This window comes from Myotis yumanensis, unplaced genomic scaffold (genome assembly GCF_028538775.1).
Source record: "Myotis yumanensis isolate MYYU_CA2020_CCGP unplaced genomic scaffold, mMyoYum1.0.hap1 SCAF_1, whole genome shotgun sequence".
Lineage (NCBI taxonomy): Eukaryota > Metazoa > Chordata > Mammalia > Chiroptera > Vespertilionidae > Myotis > Myotis yumanensis.
In genome coordinates this window covers 44,826,626-44,852,830 of record NW_027223752.1, presented here as the reverse complement: position 1 = coordinate 44,852,830, position 26,205 = coordinate 44,826,626, and the positions used below count along the sequence as shown (strand labels likewise).

Here is a 26,205-nt window from a genome sequence, read left to right as displayed (position 1 = left end):
CTGTTTACCCCCCCTTTGTGCTTATGAACTTTCTGTGAGCTTCTAAGGTAACACTGTTTTGTTATAAAAATCATAATGCACACTTGCTCTTTGCCACATGCCGCGAGGCTTCCCAGAGGGGGAAGGTACGGGCTGTGGTCAGCTGGCCAGCTTAATAAACGGCTTTCAAATTTAAATTCTGAGTCGGTGGTCTATCTCGTTGAGCCAACCCATAACATTTGGAGGCCCGCAGCGAGATACCCGGCAGGGGTGAGAGGGACCCCTTGTTTAGGGCTGGAGGCTCTCCCCCGGCAGGGGTGAGAGGGACCCCCTATTCAAGGCAGGAGGCTCTCCCCCGGAAGGGAGGAGAGGGACCCCCTATTCAGGGCAGGAGGCTCTCCCCCACTTGTCGCCGGGCACTCAGCGAGATACCCCACACCTGTGGAGAACGACTACCAAGGAGGCCTCCAGTCCACCTAAAACTGTCAATTCGGAAACCGAGCCACCTGGACTCTCGAGAGAGGTAAGGACCGGTCGTTAAACTGGAATTGGGACGTCCCACGGAAGGACCTATACGGAGGGCTGGACGCAGCGGTACTCCTGGTCCTGACCCGCGGCCACGACGGTGGCCGGGGTCCCTGGTTTGTGCGGCTGTAGGCTGCACTGGGTTTGTCTGTCTGGTATTTGTTTGTCTTGGTATTTGTTGTCAAAAAGTTGTCTGCTTCTGTGTATACCCTGCTGCAATGTTTTTTGAAAATTTTCAGGACTTCAAGGAGCAAGCTGCAGGTTCCGGGCAACCTTAGGTTGCATTTGGCTGACTTATGTTGTCTTTGTTCTTTGTTGTCTTTGTCTTTGTCAAATGGGATAGGGTCAGTCATCTTTGTCGACCCCCTATCAGTCAGGCCCACTCCACGTGAGTGGAAGGGAGCTTGATCACCTCCCGGGAAGCTATAGAGCTCCCTCAGGAATTGGGAAATTGTTAGGAATTGGGAGAATTGTTTAAACTCTGAGTGAATGTCTGGTGAAAGTGTGTGAGTGTGGAGGGAGGGGGCCTGCCCTCTCCTCTCCTTTATGTGGCTCCACGACTTCGGTTACGGAGTCCGAGTGGGCCCCAACCTGCGGTTCCGCGATTCGTCATATGGCATAACGGTGACTCACCCCCACACGGAGGTGACCAGGCCCGGGGTTTATACGGGTGCACCTTAGCTACGACGAATCTAAGCTCCCAAGGGACGCGGCCAGGCGGGCACCTGTGTGAGGATCTGTGAAAACAGGTCACCCCCTCCCTTGTCTGTCTCTCGCCACCAATCATCATGGGGTCGGGACAAAGTTTGTTTATATGGGACTGGCCAAATTACTACAGAGAAGGGAGACTGGATACAGCTCCAGCCTGGGCTGGTCTATTAAGAAAGTGTAAATCATTACTGGTCTGTGTGAAGTAAGAGCTACTTTGATTTATTCTGCTTTCTGTTGATATGCTTGGCTGAACGTTTGGGCTGGCCCCTTAGCAGTCTGCAAAGTCTCGTGGCAGCTGCGAGAATTATTTTTCTCAAAGTGTTTTGCTCACTGTTAAGGAGAATCAGCCCACTTAGTTAATAAAGATTTCTGTCTATCAGCTGCTCTTACCTAGGTTGTAATTTACTGTATTAAACTGAAGTTCTAGGGTAGATTTAAAGGTTATAATATTAATGCTTTTGATTTACAGCGATTCTGTGAATGGGAGTGGCCCACTTTCCAGGAAGGGTGGCCGGATGCAGGGTCTTTTGATCTGACCACTGCCTACCGGGTCCATTACGTCATACACGGCCGCCCGGGGCATCCTAATCAAATTCCTTATATTCAAGTTTAGGTTGACATATTGTCCAAGAAACCCCGGTAAATGAGGGCTTGCCTCCCGAGGAAAAATTGGGACAGAGACAGACAATTCTTTTGGCTGGGCCCCAGAAGGGAAAAGCTCCCCCGGTCCTTCAGGGAGAGAGGGGGAGAACCTCCAGGACCTTGCGACATCTGCCAGTCCTGCAGTTCCTACGGCAGGCCGGCCCTCTAGATCTGGGGCTAGACAGGCAGCCCTCTGGGGAAGCAAGGCAGACCAAGGCGCTATTCCCAGCTCCAGACCAGATTGGGGAGTGAATGAACAAAGAAGGGAGGCTGGATGCCTGAGCTGCCTGCAGTGGCCCTAAAAAAAGAAAAAAAAGAAGAAGCAGCAGCAGTAGCAGCGAGAAAGTACTTGGGCTTTTGGCTTGCAGGCTACAGCAGTTAAGCCGTAAGCCAGTGACTGGTACTAGCCTTCCTACAGCCCCAGGAATAGAGCAGCAAGCCTGAGATCTATGAAAGCTGCAGATAGAGTTAGTAAAAGTTCCCTGCTTGCAAATGTACTGAAAGGGTTTAGTACCTGTTGCTGCTGGAAGAGGAGGGGCTGATATCCCCTTCCAGTACATTCCCTTCAAAGAGGCCTGGTCACTGTTCTGCCATAAAGGGGACTGGTGGGAAGACAAGGAAAGCAGGGCCCTGTAACTAATAAACAGAGAAGGGCACTCTCCCTAGACCTGGGAGCCATCGGGACTTTGAAATTCTCCAAGAGAGGAGAAGTCTGACTCAGAGACTGGCCGAAAAATCGTTGGGTTAGGAGGACCGGAGGCTGCACATTGAACTTATAGACTGCAATTTGCTAGGCAGAGGTCCAAGCCCAGTTGTATAGGGATTAAGCTACCTATGTACAGCAAAACAACTTTCTCCTGTGCCAGAATACATTTTAAGGAAATTGGACAAGCTGTATTTGTGGCTAGAAAGAACTGGCCTATGTGTAAACTGTCCTGGAAAAAGGCTATGTGGAATGAACCCAAAAAGTAAAAGGTGTCTAGCTGCCGAGAGGGCAGTTGCCCAGGTGGGCAAAGAAGAATACCCATTAAATTTTGGTCTCTATTGAGAGACAGTTGACAGTTAGCAACCTGTATACTGTCTTACAGGCCTGCGTGACCATGCCCATGTCAGGGGTGGCACAAAACCTCAACTGTAGGAAACTGGGGAAGGCCTGTCTAGAACAGAGGGGTTAATAAAGTGGTGAATACTAGCCCTCTGTTACAGGAATTTCAGACCCTGTGAGGTCCTGTGACATATAAGACCCTGTAGGGAAATAAAGCTCCTTTAGTCCATTCTGAAAGAATAAATAAAAGACAGATTAAAGGCTCTGTTTCCCTCCAGGCAACCCAACTGGAACCCCAATAGTGAGAGGGGAAAGGAGGCTCTCGATCGGTATCGCCAGACTCTATTAGGGGGCATCCGAGCTGCTGCTTGGAGACCCACAAACCTCTCTAAGATGACAGAGACAGTCCAGGGGCCTAACCCTGATGCCCTGGAAAGTCGGAGGGCTGTCAATGTTGCATTTGTTTCCAAGTCGGCCCCAAATATTAGGAAAAAATGACAAAAGTTAGAAGGCTTTGAGGGGAAATCAATCTCTGAGTTGGTTGAGGTGGCCCAGAAGGTTTTCAATAATCAGGAGGACCCGACAGCAGGTTTAAACACCCGGATGGCCAAGGTCCTCCTGTCCCTGAGCGAGGAGGAAGGCCCAAGGGGCCGGAGAGACAACAAGGGCAAAGAAAAGCCTCGCGGAAGAAAAGGAGTCCAACCTAGGCTTGGGAAAAATCAATGTACATTTTGCAGAAAGGAAGGACATTGGAAAAGGGAGTGCCCTGAACGTGCGGGGGAACCGACTCCCTCCCATGCTGGTGGAGGAGGTGGATTGGGGTTGTTGGGGCTCAGCTGGCCCCCAGGAGCCCAGAATGACCCTGACAGTGGGGGGCCAAAAGGTGGACTTCCTTGTGGAACTCATAGCACTCACTCAGGCCCTCTGGTAGGGAAAGGGGAAAAGAGTAAACATTTCAGCTTCCTGAAAACAGCTGCCTTGAGCCCTGCCACACTCCTCCCTGACGAGAAGGCAGAGGCCCCTTTGCCTGACTGCAAGGAGACACTGACTACCCTCACTTCCCTCTGTGAGGACCTTGTGGACCAGCCCTGCAGAATCCGGATGAGACCCTCTACACGGACGACGGGAGCAGCTTCGTAGAGGAAGGTACCCAGTAGCGGGGGGCACATGAGGAGGAGCCAGGGGAGATCTAAGAAGCCTTGGTAAGTGCCCCGGCACTGGCCCTGCCAGACCTACTCAGGGACTACAGGGATATATCTCCTCACACTGCCCTTACAGGAGGACACGGGAGCCACCTTAAAGAAGTCTCCTGACCTCAGGAGGAAAGGAAAAAGCTCCTGAGATACTTAACCTCCTGGCAGCCATATAGGGGCCAAGGAATTGACTAAAAGACCAGTAGGGCCCCTAGAAGTTCTCGTAGCCCTGCCAGCACGAAGGCTCCCAGAGAAGCCTACGCATCTGCCAGAGGAGCAGAGGCTAGCTGAGAAACTAAGGGCCCGGGAAGGAGAGGCTGGATGGCTAATTCTGCCAGATGGGAGGCCTATAATGCCAGAAGCCCTGGGGCGGACCATCGCTTCCCAGACCCACCAGAGCACCCACCTGGGGGAATGAAGCTATCAGAACTACTGGGAAGAGAATTTTACATCCCAGGGCTCCAGAAAATATCTCAAGAGTTGGCTAGAAGGTGCCAAGTGTGTGCCCGAATGAATCAAGGGCCCCCTGTTGTGGCCGCGCAGGGACAGCGATTCCGAGGTCAGAACCCCAGAGAATACTGGGAAGTGGACTTCACCGAGATACCAGGAGGACAAGGAGGGTGTAAATACTTGCTGGTTTTCATTGATACCTTCTCTGGGTGGCCTGAGGCATACCCAACCAAGGCAGAGACAGCACAGGTAGTAGTTAGAAAACTCCTCACTGAAATTGTCCCCCGGTTTAGCCTGCCACTATGCATGGGGTCCGACGATGGCCTGGCGTTTATCGCCAATGTTACAATCCATAGTTAAGCCCCTAAGAGTTACTTGAAAATTGCATTGTGTTTATAGACCACAGAGTTCTGGACAGGTAGAGAGGATAAATTGGATCTTAAAGGAAACATTAACTAAGTTAAAATTAGAGACTGGCGAAAACTGGGTAAGTCTCCTTCCTTTTGCTCTCCTCAGAGCTAGGTGCACCCCGTATATAAAAGGACTCACCCCTTTTGAAATTATGTTTGGTAGGCCGCCACCTCTTCTTCCCTGCCTAAGGGAGGAAGAAATTGCCCAGCCGTCTACCCAAAGTTTGCTTAAGTCCTTACAGGCTTTGCAGAGCAGCACCACGTCAGCACAACGGGTGGTGAGAGCCCTACGGGAGGAGGACGCACCGAGAACCGGTCCAACGCAGCCTGCCTTCTCTCCGGGTGACCTCGTCTGGGTGAAACGTCACGACCCTAGCAGCCTGGAACCTAGATGGGATGGACCCTACCAGGTGGTGCTGAGCACTCCAACCACCATCAAAGTCGCAGGAAAGAGGCACTGGAAACTGTAACCCCGTCCTCCTCATGCCTCTCGCCTGGTGAACTGACCAATGGGAAGGAGAAAGACATGGGAACTAAGACTCTATGTCAGTGGCCGAGACCCTGGCCAATTCTTCACCATCAAATGCCAGACTCTTCCCCGGCGGCTTGACCCCTACATTGCCAAATGCCTCCTCAATTTCATAACGTAGAGGAGGGCGCTGAATCAAAGATTTGATTCGGGCATAAGACCAGTAGGGAATGTGCTAGGGTGAGGGACTGCGCCATGGAAGGGTTACAGAATGTTACAGAATGTGCTGGGAGGGGGGACTGACGTATGGAGAAGGACTGTGTTGCCAGGATATGAGGATTGTGTATGTGCTGGGAGGAGGGACTGATGAATGGAGGGGAGTTGCAGGGTTAGGAACCATGGAAGAAAAATTGCTAGATTGTCTTAGACCAGCCAGGTGTGACTCTGTTTACCCCCCCTTTGTGCTTATGAACTTTCTGTGAGCTTCTAAGGTAACACTGTTTTGTTATAAAAATCATAATGCACACTTGCTCTTTGCCACATGCCGCGAGGCTTCCCAGAGGGGGAAGGTACGGGCTGTGGTCAGCTGGCCAGCTTAATAAACGGCTTTCAAATTTAAATTCTGAGTCGGTGGTCTATCTCGTTGAGCCAACCCATAACAGGCTTGTTAAAACACAAATCACTGGACCCCACACACAGAGCATCTGGGCCCGAGAATCTGCATTTCTAACAAGTTCTCAGAAGATGCTGATGCTCCTGATCTGGGAAACACACTTCGAGAGACCCTGTTTTGACATATTTCATGGGTTGTGCCGTTACGCAGAATCTTCACTCCTTCAAAATGCTCCTACTCAAACAAAACAGGTTTCTGCTGGGGAGAGAGGGAAGGTAAGCAGAAACTCCTGGGATATTCCCCTCAAAAGGAAAATTGTATCTAATGGAGTTGCTTTTGAATGAGTGGCAACAGGAATTAGCACTACCTGGGTGTGTGGTGATCAGCACCAAAAAGTAGAGAAGGGAGCCAGAATGTCACACCTATGTTTCTCCCGGGGCGGGGGCGGGGGGGGGGGGGGTGTACAGTGCTAAAAGACACTGGAGGAAGACTGGGAACATTGACCGGGCAACCGGATCTGCCTGCTGGTTTTAGAACTGAGAGAGAACAAGACAGAAAGCAAGACCTAAAAAGCCTCTTTGATCTTGGCTGGAATTAAATCAACTCAAGATGCTAATAAAGATGAGCCCACCCTGATCTATTGGAGAAAGGTCTGAATCCCAGGCCCAAAACCTCACAACATTAGAGAAGCATCTACCAGCAAGCAGATCTTAATGCTAACTTCTCCCAACTGTGAAAGTCAGCATTGTAACTTAAGGCTTTTGGAGTTTCCACAGTGCCCTGTATGCCATGTACAGAGCCAGGGTTAAATATAGATCCCCTATTTTATCCAATTAATGTGTCAGTCTTTACCCTGTGATTACTTCCTTAAAATAGATTTAAAGAAGGGACTCCAAAGAAACTCATGTGGCCAAGGGAACATAAGAATTCTTATTGCAGTATTATTGATAATAGCAAATATTAGGTCTTTAAATGTGCATCGGAAAAAAATGATTACACAGTTTGGGTAGAGTCAAACAATAAAATATGAACCAGCAGTGAATGCGAGTAATCTGAACTGCATTTATAATTTCTGGAAGCAATGTCCAACGCAAAGAGCAAGTATCAGAAGCAGTCACAGATGTTTAAGTTATGATCTATTTAAATGAAGTAGAAACAATACTACATGTTGTTGGTGGGCATACACATAAAATAAAAATATTAGCCCTGACCAGTTTGGCTCAGTGGATAGAGCGTCGGCCTGTGGACTGAAGGGTCCCAGGTTCGATTCCGGTCAAGGGCATGTACCTTGGTGGCGGGCACATCCCCAGTGGGGAGTGTGCAGGAGGCAGCTGATCGATGTTTCTCTCTCATCGATGTTTCTCACTCTCTATCCTTCTTCTTTCCTCTCTGTAAAAAATCAATAAAACATTTTAAAAAAATAAAAATATTAAAATAGGCATGAGAGCTAGAGACCAATTTCAAGATAGTGGTTAACTATGCAGAGGGAGGGTAACAGGATCTGTATTTTTAAAAGCAATTATTAATATTTGCTAAAACTAAATGAATGTTGATTAAACTAGTTCTTTATACTTTTGCTCGCATATTTGAGACATTTCATTAATAAGAAAAGCTTTAATTGAAGTGTTCATACACAAGCTGGTGTTTTGGAGGGTTTTTTCTCGGCGGGGGGGGGGGGGAGCAAGAAACCTGGATTACCTTTGCACAGAAGGCCTGGGGCTGGAGGAAGATGTCACAGGAAAGACACAGCCTTTTCATGCAAACTCCTGCAGATGCCTCCCTAAAGGACAGTCTGCAAGTAAAGCAAAGGCTTCTGCCCTGACATGGCGTTAACATTTTTTGCTTCCTACCTCCCTTTTAGAAAAATGTGTCCTACGAGTAAGAGCAACTGCAGTGTTCAAACAAATTAAAGAGGGAAGAAAATCACTCTCTCTGCTTTCATTCCCCTCGTGAGGGTTTACCTCTTGTCACCACTGACAACACTCGCAGCTTTTTGCGTTTAAGACAAAGCTCACATTGCTAAAACTTGGCCAAAATAAGCACGAACCCAAACATTCCAACTAACGTCAGGCAGAAACGAAGATGAGTTCAGACCACCCTCCCCACCATCCGCCGGCGCGGACGGCCTGCGGCACAGCTTTGACCAGCTCCATGAACTTCATAAACTGCACGTTTGTCAGCGGGAAAGGTCCACTGCGTGGCAGGGAAGGTAAACGTTCGGTTATTTTGGAAACTTTCATTCCTGTCATCCTTGGCAGGTAAATCCCCAGGTTGCTTTTAAATCATTAAAATGTAGGTAAGACAATATGGATGAACCTGGAAGTGAAATAAGCCAGACAAAGAAAGACTGTATGACATCACTTACATGTAGAATCTAAAAAAGCCAAACTCATAGAAACAGAGTAGAGTGGTGGTTATAAGGGGCTGGGAGGGTGGGGGAGATGGGAAGAAGGTGGTCAGAGAATACAAACTTCCAGTTAGAAGATGAATAACTTCTGGGAATTTAATGCACTGCTTTTTTATTATAGTTAACAATACTGTATTACATACCTGAAAGTTGCAAAGAGAGTAGATCTGAAATGTTTTCACCACAAAAAAGAAATAAGTATGTAATGTGATGGAGGTGTTAGCTAATGCTATGGTGGTAATCATTTTGCAATATGTAAGTGTATCAAATCAAGACATCGTACACCTTAAACTTAAACAAGGCTGCACGTCCATTATATCTCAATAAAGCTGAAAAAAATATGTATCTCAGACTATTGAAATAAATGTGCCAAGTGTCTTCAAAATAGTAGTGATATGTATGTATAATACTGGTGAGCTACTCCCATCTTCTCAGCTGGTCTCGTCATCAACATGACATCTATTGGTGAGGGGCAAGTTTTTGCATATGAAGTCATATTTATTAAATAAGACTTTTTTCCTGACTATAGTAGTAATGTTCTTTGTAGTTTATAAGATAATGAAATACCGAAATGAAAAAAGGAAAGCACTTATAACCTCTCTCCCCAGACACAATTACTTAACTGGCTCCTAGGGAACCATAAGCACAACGGTGTCAGTAGAATGGTAAAGTATAGCAATAATTAAGAGAGTTCAGAGACCTCATTTGAACTTTGTGCAGACTGTGACCTGGGCTAGAAGGTTCTCAAGGTAATTGGATGGTTTGGAAAGGAGTTAACAGAACTCCCAGGTTCCTGGCTTTCACAACTCAAGGTATTAGAAATCAATACCAAGTATCAACAGTTACCCACTGGTCAGCCTTTGAGATGTGCATAGTAATGGTTAGCGGCTTTCTGAACTAATGTAGGGGAAAGCACCTGTTCTAAACTATTCAGATTTGTTCATGGATAAAACTGAAGGCTGCCAATCATGCACATTATTAACTTTCAAAGTTATCCAGAGTTAAAAAAAAAAAAAGGAAGATGTATACTTGCCAAATTTAGTTTTTTAGTTGGATAATTCCATATATCTTTCACAATCCAGCTGTTAAACTGAAAACGGAATTTACAAACAGATGGTGGTAACAAGGTCTGGTTCACAGCAGTTCTAAAGAAAGACACACCAATCTGATACCTATGCATTTGCTTCAAAAGCCTTTAGTGGGCTCAGCCCTTATCAGCCCACATTCACATATGCCATGAGACTTCACAGAGATTAATGTTATGGAACCATCTGTAATTCTACCTGATGAATAAGTACCAACAGGGTGTGCAAGCTACCATCATTAGTGACAATGATTAAGGGAGAAGAGATCAGCTTTTAGAACAGTGGCTCCCAAATATGGCTAATCATAGAGCTTTGGAAAATACAGCTTCCAGAGCCACCCTGAGAAATTCTCTAGGTGTGGGGGTGAACCCTGGACTATGGCTGTTAAAAAACAAACAAATACCACAAGCGATTCTGATGACCACTCAGCCTGGGAGCATAGGTTCTTGAGGAGTGAGAGAGAATGAGGGTTGAAAATGGACCCCTACTGGCCCTAATTGGCTGTTTAGCAAGGCCAAACAGTGGGCAATATAATACCTCACCGTAAACCCTCACTACAGTCACCAAGTCAGAGGGTGACAATTCCTGCGGAATACTGTGATGTCTGCCCACCGACTGAAAAAAGAAGGCCTAGAACAGAGACAGGTTTGTGGGGAAGGGGTGACAAGAGGGAAGACATGAGGAAGAAGCTGCAGCCAGCTTTACCTAGAGCAGGCAGCAGAAAGGAACTGTGAAAAATGAAGGGAGGGCCTCACATAAGAAGTTGTAGCCCCTTCTTTGCAACCGTTTCTATGCTAGTAATTGTGAATAACCAAGGTGGGGAGCAGGACCACACACTGAGCAATGGCATAAGTATAGACCAGTGGCCTGGTGGCAGCAAGTGTTTGGGTATTTTTGTTTGTTTGTTTTTTTGCAGCAATCATTTATATAAAGGAAAAAGTATGGGCTGGGAGAAACAATGTGGCTACATTGAAGATAAAGATTTGACGCAGGCCTCAAGGATGAATAGGAGGAGAGGAAGGAGGCACCAGTAAGATAAAATACAGCAGTGGGAAACAACATCAGGCTGAAACTAGATTCCCTTCTATTTCAGAGCATTTTTCAAATTAAATGTTACCTTTAGCTCATGACCTCTCTCAAGCCCTGCCACACTCTGCGTTAGCTAAAACAGCTATCGTTCCCATTTCATAGATGATGCTCTGTTTGGAAACATTAAGTTCTGCTGAGGAAGAGCCAACTAGTTAGTGCAAGAGCTGAATGTTGACCCCTGTCCTCTGACTCTCAGATCAGAGCCTCGATCACAGCCGCCGCCAGAAGTCTGAACCTGACCTACCAGAAGCATGGACCGAAGGGGAGGGCTCAGAGGGAGGAAACCTGGAGTTATGTCAGGTCACGGTCCGCCATGAGGTGATAAGGCCTAAAGTCAATAACAGCAAAGGAAATGGAGAGAGGAAACCTGATTTGTTAAAACAAAGTAAAATGAGTTATCAACATGGGGGTTAAGAGAAGAGAGGGCCCAGGAGAGCAGATAGAAAGAGCAGCCTGATACCAGCGGCTGCTAGAGCCCAGAGTTGCTGAACATCACTCACAAAATACTGTTTTATCAACCATTTATTGGGTTTATAAGAGGAAAACTTCAGTAATGTAATGCTACTTTGACCTTTACTTTTTGAAAACTGGAACAGTTTCAAGGGAAAAAGGAATCCCATTAAATCTTTAAACTAATAAAAGGGTTGTGTGTGTTTTTAAAAGAACTTCTCTATAGAAGCTTATCCTAGGAAACCGGTCAAGAATCATTTCTCAAACCAACTAGAGTCTTTTAATCTTCACATTCAAACATTTTCTTTCTCCTGGTTGTGATACTGCATGAAGAAAACAGCATTCCTGCTAAAAATGTTTCCCCTGAATTTAATTAAGTCTTTAGACCTAATTTCCAGTTTCCAGGAATATGAAGGAGAGAGAAACAAGTTAAATGGGAACAAGAAGAAAACAATCAGACAAATCTCACAGGTGGATCATCTTAAAGCACAACCGACAATCAGTGTCATGTAGGGAGGGAGGAGGGGAAGATTGAAGGAACTCTTCTAGATTAAACCTAACAATCAAATGCAAATGTATGGGTCTCGAGTGGGTCCTGGTTTGAACAAATCATAACTAAAAGACATATGGGACAACTGGGAAAGTCTGAATATAGATTAGGTATGAAATGATTTGAAGGAATTAATAGTTAATTTTACTAATCATAGTGTAAGTGGTTAAGAGAAAAAACAACACTTTCTAGGGTGACATTTTACCTCTAAATACATGTTTCTGATTTGCTCTCAGTAAAAGAATAGAACATGCCAATATGACAAAATGTTAATTTTGAATCTAAGTAGTAGGTATATAGCTGTCCATTATTCAATTTTGTCTATTTCTGTGTTTGAGAACTTTACATAATAAAAAGTAACCGTGAAATTAAATGTCATTTCCTAACAAAGAATATTCATTTTCTTGGTATGACTGTTCTACCAACTAATCCAACAATTCCTCTTCCAGTTGCTATGAGGCCTTATTAATACACTAAAAGCTTACATGCTAGTAGGACAAGCAACTGCTTGTTCTTCTGGTCGATGTGTCTACAATATTCCTGAGGGAAAGTCTTTAAATAAAGGCTTTGTCTAATCAAAAGGGCTACAGGTTAGAAGACCACAGACCCGAGAGGGCATACAAATGAAGAACCTTTTCAAAAACCTGCCTCATAAGAAAAACAAGAGGCCTGTTACCATAGAAACTATTTGAGTGGCTTGAATGTTTCAAAGGAAAGCAGCGCTTGTAACAAGGAAAAAAGTCTGAAGTCCTTGCTAGGACCTCACCTGTCAGCTGCTGAAAGTCTACAGTGTGAGCAATGAGACAGTACCGGCCAGCAAACCCATACTACAGAGACCTCAGCATGACAATTCAACTCCTAGTCCAGTGATGGCGAACCTCTGACACGCGAACACATTTTTTTGGTTGATTTTTCTTTGTTAAATGGCATTTAAATATATAAAATAAACATCAAAAATATAAGTCTTTGTTTTACTATGGTTGCAAATATCAAAAAATTTCTATATGTGACACGGCACTAGAGTTAAGTTAGGGTTTTTCAAAGTGCTGACACGCCGAGCTCTAAAGGTTTGCCATCACTGTCCTAGTCCAACCCCTGCTCCCTGTAGACCAGATCCATAAAAGTCTTCAAGTGACTTGTCTAGAGACATAAATAAACTAGTTAGTGAGGATGCTGTGATGTGTCCAGACTAGCTGTTCTTCCCAATATACCAGGATGAGTCTTTGGACCCCACCCTCAAAAAGCTCCACGTATTGTGGTGAAGGGGGAATAGAAAGAAAGAGATGGATATTAAAGTGAAAGACAAAGCAGCACGGATAAGCATGGCTTCCACTGAGGCAAATCCTGAAGGTACTCACAGCTGGAGGCTGTCAGCTAACTACTCCTTGCGCCTGAAAGGCAAATTGTTTCTGGTGGGCATTCAGGGTGGTGCGCCTCCATGGTTACCTGTGCATTAACAGGAGCACTCTTATTTTGAAGGGGTGGTCAGTTAGAGATGTATGATCTATAGCAGCTCTACCTTGAATCTGGAGTTCGGCAAGGTCCTGCTGAGTTTACGGCCTCTCAGCAGAACTCCAGCACTCAGGGCCTTCAGCTCTGCTCATGCACATCTTCCCACAAGTGCATGAACTGTACAATAGGTATCATTGTGTTTTAAGCTATTTTAGGGAGAAATGCCTTGTTTGGGACGTCCAGCAATGGCCTCTGTTGAACGGGGCACTGATTCCTACTTAGAACAAATAAAAACAAATGTGTGTACAGAAAGCACATCATGCCTCACAGCAAGAGCCATGTGCTCTTGGCAAAGTGCTTCCAACATGTTCAACCCAGAACTCAGCAAGGGCCAGTTTCCTCACCTAACCCTGGTTGCTTATTCACAGAACTCTAGAGAGGCAATAGCTGTTGATAAACTGAGGGGAGGGGGGAGAGGATTCCCTCAAGGTTAGCAACCCAAACTAAAAAAGACGGAAAAGGAAGATTAGAAGAGAGTAAATAATAAAGGCTAAATATTGCAGAAGAACAAGCCTCGTGTAGGACTTGTGCTTCAGTCTCCAGCTCCAGCGTGGGGGATGAGGCAGAGTGGTTTTTCAAGACACACTATGCACTAAACTAAAATACTAAACTGCCCTGATGAGGAGATGGTGATGGAAGATTAGGAAACAAATGCAGGCAAGAGGCTGACACATCATATAACCTCACAGCCATGGTGAGGAAAGACAAGGGAAAATCAGTCCAGTGTTTTCAGAAGGAAGAGACCTATTCGATTTTAGTAAAATCACACTGGCACTAAGGATTGGAGCAGAATAAGCTAGGAGGCAAGGCAGACAGCTGAGAAGTTACTGTACTTCAGGGGAGAGGAGATTAGGAGTCAAAACAAGAGAAGATAAGACAGTCTAAAGGTACTCGGGAAGCAAGCGCCATTGAATTTTAACTTCATGGTACAGACAACTCTGAATACTAGTGTCTTCTTTTTATTCCAGAACAGTTAGACAAAATCTTCTCTAAGTCAACATGGACTATTTCTGTTTTTAAAAAAATGTCCTCCTGCCTTCAGTTCAAAAACTACCTTCCCCATAGTCAACTGTCGTTTTCAAGTCTCTCTGCCAGAGACTTCCATTCGCTGCTAGCACAGACCATGGGCTCCTTGGGGGCCAAGACCTGGCCAACAAGTTTTGCTTCCCCTTTAACAATTGGCACAGCGTCATTCATATAGCTGCTGTTGGATAAATACACACACGGTACATCTTCAGTTCTAAGGATTTCTTAAAATAAGGAAATGAAAATACAATAGATGTAAATGTAAGAATATACAACATTCTACAGGGTGAGTTACTGCCTCAACAAGGACAAAACGGGTCTCTTCTAACTTCAATATGATGTTCATGATAAACTTGGAAGTCATTATGCTAAGTGAAATAAGCCAGTCATGAAGGACAAATATGGAATGTTTTCACCCATATGAAGTTCCTAGAACAGTCAAATGAATACAAAAAATAGAATAGTGGTTACCAAGGGCTCAGAGGAAAGGGGAATAAGGAGTTAGTTGGTTAATGAGTTTCGGTTTGGGATGATGAACCATTCTGGAGATGGATAGTGGTGATGGTTGCACAAAAATGTGAATATACTTCATGCTAATAAACCACATACTTAAAATGGTAAGTTTTCTCTTATGTGCATTTACCACAATAAAAAGCAAATAAACAAAAAGAATATTCAGCATTCAACTATATGCACTTCGACACAGTTGCAAATATATAGCAGGGATCACAATTCAGATGCTAGCCCATATGGAACATAATTGTGTTGTATTATTTTTGCCTAATTGTTCAAAAAGGAGTTAAAATAAATGTGTGTCTCTGAAATGTATATATCACTGTAGTTACAAATAAAATTACTTTATTTTTTAAAATTATTTTTGAATATATTTTTATTAATTTCAGAGAGTAAGGGAGGAGAGAGAGATAGAAACATCAATGATGACAGAGAATCATTGATCAACTGTCTCCTGCAGGACCCCCACTGGGGGTGGAGCAGACAACCTGGGCATGTGCCCTGACCGGGAATCAAACTGTGACCTCCTGGTACCTAGGTGGACGCTCAACCATTGAGTGACTCCAGTTGGGCTAAAATTACTTTAAATGAAAGGAAATATTAAGAATTTATAACTGCAATCTTTAAAAGTGCAAGCCCTAAAAACACATATTTAAAAAAGAGCTGAAAAGTTTCCAAACAGTAAAACCATTAAAACAGACTTGCATTTATAAACTATAAATGACCACACCATAACTAAATGTGCTAAGACAAAATATATAAAATTTTGGTTTTCAAACATCTCCTTCAAAAGAGTAAGCGTGGGAGAGATTTGTTAGTTATTACTCTACCTTACGATTGAATGTAATTTAGTTAAATCTTTTGCAATCATTCATGAATTCCCCTCATCAAAAACTTTGTGAAATATCCTTAAATCAGGATACGAAGAAATGTCTCTAAACTTAACCTATGTGGCTTTCTCTTTGCTAGAATTCAGGAAGAAAAGCAGAATTCCTATGTCTTAGGATTCTCACATATTAATTGGGTCTTCGTATGAAATTCTAACAGAGGCATGAAAGCCTGAGGGGGCCCGATGTCATTTGGAACATGAATGCTATGGTCACACACATTTGTGTTCCCGCTGTGACCCCTCACAAGTGACTTCACCTGAGCCTCCTCAGTTCCACCTCTTTAAAGTGCGTATGAACTCCAAGTTGACTGCAGGACCACACGAGGTCACACGTGTACCACCTGGCCTGCCTTCCCAGGGGCTTGGTCCCCATGCGCTTCCCTTTGACACCTAAGACTTTCATTCACCAGCACCCAGCATGTCACCACCTCGATGCACACCAAGGGGAAACTCACTTGATCCTGACAATCAGGAAAAAGTACTTCAAACATTTTTGTTTCCTATAATTTGTCAAATTACTTGCTAAAGGCCTACAATCTGATTTGTGAGCACATTAAGCTATTGAAACTCCTCACTGATAACATGTACAAATGTCTATAGCACTTCATATATGCTGGGCACTTCTCTTAGCACTTCCTGTGTATGAACTAATTTAATCCTCACAATAATCCTATAAGGTGTATGAGTACTATTTTTTTAATAGATTTCAGAGAGAAAGGAAGAGGGAGAGACAGGTAGAAACATCAAAGATGAGAATCATTGGTCAACTGCCTCCTGCACTCCCCCTACAGGGGATCCAGCCCGCAACCTGGGCACCTGCCCTGACCGGGAATCAAACTGTGATCTCCTGGTTCAGAGGTCAACGCCCAACCACTGAGCCACACCAGCTGCATTGGATGAGTACTATTAACAGCCCAATTTTACAGATGAGGCAACTGAGGTATAGCTGGTAAGTAACAGGATCTGAAGCCAGGCTTTCTGGCTCAAGTCTATGTCTCATGACCTCTTCCTTTTGTTCCTTGCTCCTTGTTTCTTTAAAACCATTTTTCCCAATGCTTACACTCTTGAATCTCTTGAGTCTAATACCTCCGGTTAGGGCTATCTCTGCCGCTTCTTCTCTCTCTTCTTCCCATTTGAATGCAGACAACTCCTGAAGTTTAGGCCACCTATCTCCTCCCATTTGTTTAAAGAGCTCAGGCACGCTCCTAACCTCACTGTCAGCTTTCTTCTGATAATTCACAAATTTAAATCTCTAGCCTTAAACCATCATGCCCTCTCTTGGCCTGTTTAAGTCACCCCCTTTTCCTCTGCACACAGGCAAATTCCAACCACTCTTATTTAAAAATCTGTCTAGGTGCTTTTAGTGCATAACAAAACACCCCAGAATGTAGTGGCATATAACTATTTTATTATGTCCTTGGATTCTGTAGGTCAGGAATTCAGACAGGGCACGGAGGATATGCCTGGCCTGTACTCCACAATGTTTGGGGCCTCAGTGGGACGAACAGTCAGCTGTGGGCTGGAATCACCTGGAGGAACCTTTACTCACATGTCTAGTGCTTGATGCTAGCTGTTGGGTGGAACCTCAGCTACAGCAAACAGGCAGAGCACCCACATGTGGCCTCTCCATGTGGTAGAGCTTCCTCACAGTATGGCACCCTCAGAGTAATTGAACATTTTACCTGGTGGCTCAGGGCTCCAAAGTGTCCCACATTCTTAACACACTTTCCAATTAATGCAATCCCACAGTTCTTCCTCACTATAAAGGAAGGAATATATTAAGCATCAGCGCTTTTTATATACCTTCTTATTCTTTATAAGATCCCAGGCAAAGTGGGTATTACCAACTTTACAAAAAGGGAAAGAGGACAATTAAGTTTAGAGATATGCTGGTAACTATACAGATAGTTAAGTAACAAGGTCACATTCAAATCAGGCTCCTTCTATATGCAATAAAGATTACAATGAAGATCAACCTTGCAAAAATATATATTATCTAACTATTTTTCTCTAATTTGGGGGGAAAGGTTTTCAGTAACCAGATTTTTTTTTTTTGCTGACTCATCATTAGGAAGATTGTATTTCTTTTATTCCTAGATTTGAAGCAACTTTGTCACAATACTTTTAATTTATCTATTTGAAAATACATGCATATACTTCAAAAATCAAAAACTGAAAATACAGTGAAAAGTCTTGCTTCTATTCTTGTCTGCCATCTGCCCAGTTCACATCCTTAGTAACATGTAGCAGTTCTTAAGGCCAATATAAACATTTTTTGTCCACCTCCCCCCTTCCCCCACCTCTTTCCTACAAAATATGTATAGCTCTGCATCATTTATTCACTCCAAGACTATACATTTAGGTTCCATTCAAGGCTGTGGTAACTAACCTTGAGCACAGATCATTTCATGTATGCAAGTATCTACACAAGATAAATTCCCAGAGGCAGGATGTTCAAGTAGGAAATATACATCTGTACATATGTTACCAAATTATCCTCCATACGGATAGCTACACTCTCAACAGAAATCTTTGTTTTCCTATAACTCCAATAGCTTACTGCATTATCAAATTTCTGGACCTTTGGCAATCGAAAAAAGGAAAAGCTTTGGGGTGGGGGGATCCTGTGTGCATGTCTTTTTGAGGGTGAGGCCAGGCATCTTTCCATGTGTTTCAGTCATTCATATTTACTTTCCCATGAACTGTCTGTTTACCTGTCTTGTCAATTTTTCAATGGTGTTTTTGGCCTTTCACACTAATTTATAGCATCTCTTGTTATCATCCTGTTGTCTACAATATAAATAGGAATATTACTTCCCAATTTGTCATTTGACTTCATTTGTGCTGATATTCGATGTGTGAAAATTCTTAGCTTTTATATAGTGAAAGTTACAATAATTTTCTTTAATGGCTTCTAGACTGAGTCTAAGTTAGGTAGATCTTTGCTATAGAATTAGTATTAAAGAAATTAAAAATCTGCCCTAGCCAGTTTGGCTCAGTGGATAGACCATCAGCCTGCAGATTCCGGTCAAGGGCACATGCCTGGGTTGCAGGGCTCGGTCCAACGTGCAGGAGGCAGCCAATCAATGATTCCCTCTCATCATTGATGTTTCTATCTTTCTCTTCCTCTCCCTTCCTCTCTGAAATCAATAAAAATATATTTTAAAAAAAGAAATTAAAAATCTTATCTATTTTAAGTTTTATCCTAAATACTTTTAAACTTACCAAATAGTTGCAAAGAAAGCCTAAAGAGTTCCCATATAGCTTCCTTATAGAACTCCAGTTAATAAATCCAGAAATAATTAAAGAACCAAAAGTCATTATTTTGTAACTTCTAATCAGTATTGAATCTCGACAATCACCAATGGCTACTAAAACCAGTAGGTAAAAGGCTGGTTAAACTGAGATGGAACAGCCATAGAGTAGGGTGAGTTGGTCCATGACTGCCTCCCATTTATCTGCCTTTCCCTTTTGAGAAAAATTCAGCCTTGACTTCCATCCAAGGTTGCAGTCTTGCCCCATCTCCAAAGGTCCACCATTTCAGCAAAACAGATGACAACAGTAAAACTTTCTGGGAATGAGCCTTCCTAACACCATGGGACATTATCCAACCAAGAGGATGGTCATTCATGCAGCCTTCAGACTGATTTATGACCAAAAGGTAAAAGTGTGGATGACAAGGGGGCCACATAGTAAATCTGACAAGCTCAAAGGTGGCCTGCACAGTGGGCCTTACAAACTCAGAGACTGAAAGCAACCACATAGGATGGTCTGAACATAAATATTCCTAACTATAAGTGAATCATCGTCAGCCTCTATTGTCTTTTTGCATCTAAGATAATATACCTTTGAAATGTCAGAGTAATCTTTTCCAGACCCCTCAGGGCACAGCCACAGCGCCAGAGCACAAGACCAGAGAATCCCTCATTGTTACCTTGACCCCAGGATACCATCTCTATGTGCTGTCCATGTTAATTATCTTCTATATTGTACCCACCAATGTAAAAGAAGTATATGTCTCTCCATTTTACTTTCTATCCAATCCCAGAGGTTTCCTCACTTTGATTTTTCCTACTCCCTTAATCTACCACCAATGGTAGATTCTTTCTTTCCCTATAACTCCAATAACTTAATGCAGTATCAAATTTCTGGAATTCACATAACCCTCTTTTTTAATATATTTTATTGATTTTAGAAAGGAAGGGAGAGGGAGAAACATCAATGATGAGAGAGAATCATTGATTAGCTGCCTTCTGCACGCCCCCTACTGGGGATCAAGCCTGCAACCCAGGCACGTGCCCTTGGCCAGAATTGAACCTGGGACCCTTCAGTCTGCAGGCTGACGCTCTATCCATTGAGCCAAACCTGCTAGGGCTCACGTAACTCTCTTTACATCTCTTCCTTTGATTCTTATGTATAAAATAAACTGCAAAACTGTCAACCTCTGGAGCATTTTTTAGGTTCACTGAAGACTTTGCTTCCCAGCAATTGCCATCAGTTTGACTCAAATAAGTTCATAAAAATTCTCAAAAAAAAAAAAAAAAAAAAAAGGATGAGCTGGTACTAGGTCAAGATGGTAGATTCAAAGGATAGACAGTTTTTGGGAGAGGTGACAGTGTCTCTTCCAGCCCTCCCTTCGTCCCAGACTACAAGCTGCAGCCAGTGTTGAACAGTAACCAGGAGAGTTGAATACACCCACAATAAGGCACATTGGGAAGTAAGGGGAAGGTGTACCAGGCACCTTTGAAGAAAAGCTGCAGTGCAGGGAGAAATGACAAATCCCCCAGAACACCAGAAGTTAGTATCAATCCACTCAGGAGGAGCTGAAAAAAATAGTAATAATTTTGAGGATGTAATGTAACAACTTATTTTATATTTTACAACACTTACATCAACACTATTAGTCAAGAATTAATATACAGAGATATAAAGTACCTGGTTTATAAGCATACAAAAGAACTTTGTTTCTATCCAAAACAATCTGTGTGTCATTTGGCATATGCTCGCTTCTAAAGAAATTAAAATTAGGGATTGTGCAGGATTGTCTTCTCTGTTACTCTCTTCTATATTTTCTACAGACTTAAGTATCCTTCATTCTCTCTCCCACCCAGGGTGATGCAAGTCTTCAACCACCACCATTTCAGGTTTATCTCATTAAGTTCAGCATCATCCTCATCATCCTCTCCTCTCCATCTTCTTTTTAACTATGTACCTCTAAGAAATTGATATTAAATCCTTAAGTGTGACCCTCTAGTGCAGTGGTTCTCAACCTGTGGGTTGCGACCCCTTTGGGGGTCGAACGACCCTTTCACAGAAAAAACACATATGTAATTACATATCGTTTTTGTGATTAATCACTATGCTTTAATTATGTTCAATTTGTAACAATGAAAATACATCCTGCATATCAGATATTTACATTATTCATAACAGTTGCAAAATTACAGTTATGAAGTAGCAACGAAAATAATTTTATGGCTGGGGGTCACCACAACATGAGGAACTGTATTAAAGGGTCGAGACATTAGGAAGGTTAAGAACCACTACTCTAGTGTCTTTCAAACTTTTGATCACAATCCACAATAAGAAATACATTTTACATCCGGGGCCAGTACACACCAGAAAAAGTCAGACCTATAAAATCTACACAAAAGTTCCTCAAAACATCTACCCTTACTATGTGTGATAGACTGATCTTCTCCATTCTAATCCACCCTTTTTTTTTTTTTCTAATGCTGGTGACAACTATTAGGTCACAATTCACAGTCTGAAATACTTAGTAGATAAGATACATCTCTGATACATCTAAGTGGCAACATGAGACAGTGGCTACGAGTTCTGCCTTTAGGCTGCCTGGATTCAATCACCAGCTCTACATGAAGCTGTCAACTTCTCTGCCTCAGTTTCCCTGGCAGGGGTGTAAAAGAACAGTGCTACCTGAAAACTGAGCATCAACCAAGACTACCAACAAAAAGCACTTAGAGCATAAAAAGTATTCAGTTAATGGCTATTAGTAATTCTTACATAGTCTGTGGACTTTTCATTGTGGTAGAATCCATCATTTTAACCATTTAAAGTGTACAATTCAGTGGTATTGCATCCATCACCATTTTTGCATGTTGTGCAACCATCACCACTCTCTAGTCCCAGAACTTTTAACACCCCAAACAAAAACTCATAACCCTTCCACCCTCCTCCCCAGGCCCTGGCAACCCCTAATCTGCTTTCTGTCTCTAGGTCCATAGACTTTTTAAATAATAAAGTAACATTTGACTAGAGCAGTTTTCTAACGTAGAATGAAGTGTCCTTTGGAATCATTAGTCCTATGGTTCATGAGACAAACTTCTGCTAACCATTTCTTAGGAAAACCTCGTGAGCCACGTTAGGTAAATTCTGGGACCTGTCTGGGGGTCAGAATCCCCTCTCTCCTGTGAATCCTGTTAGGGCAAGATTCCCAAAGCCTGGCCAGTGCAGGGAGGAGAGGGCTGTCGGTGCCCACAGGAGGCAGAACGAGCAAGTCTCATTTATGAAGATGTTTCTTCATTATGTCGTGGGATTTCACCAAAGGATAGCATATTCATGAAATAAGGCATGGTTATTCTTCAGTCTTTGCATTTTGAAGTTCTACTTTCAAAGCTCTAAACTCTTACCTTAAAGGGGTAAAAATATGAACTTGGACACATTTCTTGGCTTTAGGATATAATATCATTTCCTTTTGGGGCCCCACCCTTCTCTCACTCTGATTTGTCACCCTTCCTTTGGGGTGTGGAACACTGGACAAAAATAACTTTCTTCTTCCCAGGACCTGTGCAGGCAGCTGCCAGATAGATACTCCATCCAGGAAGTAACAGTGGCAAAGCGGCACTGTTGCTCTGAGAGGTTAAGGCAGAAGGCTTCTTAGGCCAAAGAAATAAATGTCACCATGAGGCACCAAAGATGTGAACTACAGAATACCCTTTAGTCCCAGGTGTATGTCAGAAGCTTTTTGTCCTCTCTCTCTCCCTCTCTCTCTCAGACCAACACCACTCACCCAGCAAATAGGCAGCAAAGTCCTCATTTTCCACTCCCTCTCCACCCACCATCGCCCTGCTTTTCCTGGGTGAAAGCCTGACCCTGAGTGATAGCACTGGGCCAACCTGGCTTTTTGGGGAGGGGGGAGAGGGGAGGGAGAGAAGGACAGAGGGAGAGAGGGAGAGAGGGAGAGAGAATGGTGTGGGGAAGCTGGGAGCAGGTGACAGAAGGATTCAACTCCGTGTCCCAGAGTTCAGCAAACATCCCTGACTCCCAGAGAGTCACTTTATTGCTTTCTAGGAAAATGGAGGGAGACGGTTTAAGTAGCAAACAAGCCCCAGAAACCTCACACCTCAAACTCCAGGCAGCCTGTGCCCAGAACTGTACCAAATTCTGGGAGTCCTGAGCCAGAGTGAACTTGGTGCGGACCAAAGAGAATTACAACTTTCCGAAGACCCAGTGCCTGGGAAGTCAGTGCGAATGCAGGTGCCCGAGTTTGCGGTGCAGGCTCACCCCGAGCACCTCCCTCTCCCCCCCGCACACAAAGTCACGGCTTCCCCCGAGACCTCCGACCTAGGAAGCCCTCGCTTCCACAGCGCCCAGCGGTCCTCACCGGGGTCCAGCGCGCGCCTCCAGCATCCCGCCCCGGGCAACTCAGGTCTCGCCAACCTAGGGCTGCGTGGCGGGATCGGGGGCACCCTCGAGGGCGGCTGCAGGTGGGGAGGCCGCTGCCCCCCAGAGCGCCCTAGTGCGTCCCACGCAGGGCCCTGGCCTTGGGGAGCCGGGTCAGGGCCGCGGGCGGGACTCGGACGGTGACAGCCCCGGGCTCCCGCTGCCAAGAGTGAGGCAACCCTGGACTTCCCGGAGCCCGCGCTCTCCCCGCAACCCCCGCGCCAGCGCCCGGCGGGCTCACCGACCTGAGATGGTCTCCTGGTAGCCCTTGGTGAAGAACTGCATGGCCGTGGCCGCCCTCCAGGGCGTCTTGAGCAGCCCCTGCCGCTGGGGGTCTTCGCCCAGCGAGCGCAGGATGGACGAGTAGGCGGCGGCCAGGTTGGGGAGGTTCAGCTCGTTGTCCTCCTCGCTGCGGGGCCGGTCGCCCTTCCAGCCGTCCGTCGGCTGGGCGCTCTTGGTCTCCGGACGCGGCGACTTCTCGGCGGGTCGGCTGGGCGGCCCGCGCCGCGGCTCCCCCTCCAGGCACCCATTGCTGCACCCCGCGTCCCGCGGCTTCGCCGGCGCTCGCACCGGGCCCTTCTCCATGGTCCCGCCTGCCGCTCCGGAGGGACCTCGGGACGCTCAGGAGCTGCGACCAAACTTCGCCGGAGGCCGCGGACGACGGGCTGTGGCTGGAGGAAGCGGACGCAGGTAGGCGACGGCCGGTGGCAATGTGAGGAGAGCAGCCCCGGGCTCCTTTTTATGGGTTAGCTAGCGGCTCGGCCGGCGCCGCGGGGCGTCCTCATTGGTGGGAGCCGCCTTGCGTCACGGCCCTCGCCCCGCCCTTGGCCCGGCGCCCGGGGCCCGAGAGGGGTCGGTGCGGCCCGGGGGCTGGGGCGGGACTGCGAGCCCGCGGGGGAGCCACTCCCTCCGAGAGTCGCGGGTCGGTCCCCCCGGAGCAGTTGCGAGGCGGACGGAATCTGAAGGAGGCAGGTGCCCGGAGCTGGAGCCTGGGCGGGGGCAGGCGCGGAGCGGCTCCCCGGTCTGCCCTCTTTTTTTAGGGTAAAGGGGATGCGGCATCAGAAGTGCTCCGCTTCCCTAGCCCTGGGAAAGATGAGCAAACAGGTGGCCTCGTGGGGGAAGAGACTGAGTGAAACTGTGGGTAAGGAAACCATCGCTTATGCTTTCAGGGCAAGAGAATAGTATGACTTGAAACTCCTGCACGCGATAGTTTGCAATATGTGCAGCGCACCCTCTGCTCGGTTTCCGAGCTCCGTTACACCAAGCCAGCCTCTAAGTCTAGGCCGATGCATTTGACCCGGCAGAACTTTGACCCTAGAGAAAGTGATTTGCAAGCGAAGCGAAGCTCCTTTCCCCTGACGTTGATACAAATTGTGAAATGTTATTATTGATCAGTTGGATTCTTAACCAATGACATCTATTTTGACTGTTTTAAGATTTTTTAAATATTTTTATTGATTTCAGAGAAGAAAAGAGAGGGGGAGAGAGAGATAGAAACATCAATAGTAAGAGAGAGAATCATTGATTGGCTCTCTCCTGCATGCCCCACACTGGGGATCAAGCCCGCAACACAGGCATGTGCCCCTGACCAGAATCAAATCCGGGACCCTTGGGTCCGCAGGCCGGAGCTCTATACACTGAGCCAAACCAGCTAGAGCTGTTTTAAGATTTAGAAAGTGACTTTTTCTCTCACTAGAGGGATTATTTCATAATGCCAAAGGTAAGTTTTAAAACATTATCAAATTATCTTATGATTTGCTCCAGAGAGTTTCTAATGCTAGTTTTCTGACATATAAACAGTATTAAAAGGCTTAATATCAGACAAACCAGGAGGGAAGCCCCTGGGATTATTCTATATTAATAAAGTAGCGTTGGTATTACAATTAGTATTTATTGAATGTCTGCCCCAGGAATAGCTGTTCTAAACATTCAGGAAAGGAATATGGAAATTGGCCTCCTAGGCATCCTTAATCTAAAATAGAAAAAAATATTCATGTCATTGGGTTTTTAAAAGATAGTTACTAAATTTCTATATACATTAAATGCCAAATTACATAAATCAAGAAATATGCCCTAACCGGTTTGGCTCAGTGGATAGAGTGTCGGCCTGCGGACTGAAAGGTCCCAGGTTCGATCCCAGTCAAGGGCATGTACCTTGGTTGCGGGCACATCCTCAGTAGGAGGTGTGCAGGAGGCAGCTGATCTATGTTTCTAACTCTCTATCCCTCTCCCATCGTCTCTGTAAAAAATCAATAAAATATTTTTTTTTAAAAAAAAGAAATATGAACATCCTTTGGAAAAAGTTTCTTTACCACTCTCCTAAAATATATTTTGTAAAGTTTTTATCCCCTTTGGCAAGGTCCTGCAACATTTTTTCCCTTTAACTGCACTGCCTACTGTCCTTATATTTAACAAATGAAAACAGATACCAAGTGAGGTACCTAAAAAATGGAGGGATTTGATGGAGATATTTTCATTAAGGGTATGTGTGTGTGTGTGTGTGTGTGTGTGTGTGTGTGTCAGTCTTTTGCCTTCTTTTAAAAAACATCTGTAAACATTAATATTATATTCCCCAAAGACAATTTCTAGTGGCATTTTTACCCTAAACATTAACATTTTCTTATAAACACTGCCACTGAGGCATCAGCACATTTGTTGCCAATTATTACAAATTCTCTGGATTTGTTCTAGAACATATTTACATGTAAAATGGAGGCAGTGCCTTCTAGCTAAATACCCAAAGGTAATATAAGGAAGCTTTGAAATTGCCAACATTAATAAACAGTTTGACAATGAAATATAGGTAGTTGGGTGGCTACAAGTAGAAGAGAAAAAGGAGGGATAAACTAAAAGATGAAGGGTATATTCCACAGAATCTATTAGCATAAAATGTTCAACACTAAAGCCATAAGCATTTGCAGCCAGGAATTGTGATAACTGTTTCTAAACCAGTACCATGACCCG

General features: G+C 44.7%; 1 protein-coding gene across 1 annotated transcript in view; it reads right to left on the bottom strand.

The window, feature by feature from the left end:
- The window catches only part of GCH1 (GTP cyclohydrolase 1), a 44,715-nt gene extending 20,778 nt beyond the window's left edge, over positions 1-23,937 (bottom strand). The window contains exon 1 of the mRNA XM_070419385.1: positions 23,487-23,937. Within this exon, the coding sequence (XP_070275486.1) occupies positions 23,487-23,826 (340 nt within the window). The 5' untranslated portion in view covers positions 23,827-23,937. The remainder of the gene's footprint in view (positions 1-23,486) is intronic.
- Between the last annotated feature and the right edge of the window lie 2,268 nt (positions 23,938-26,205).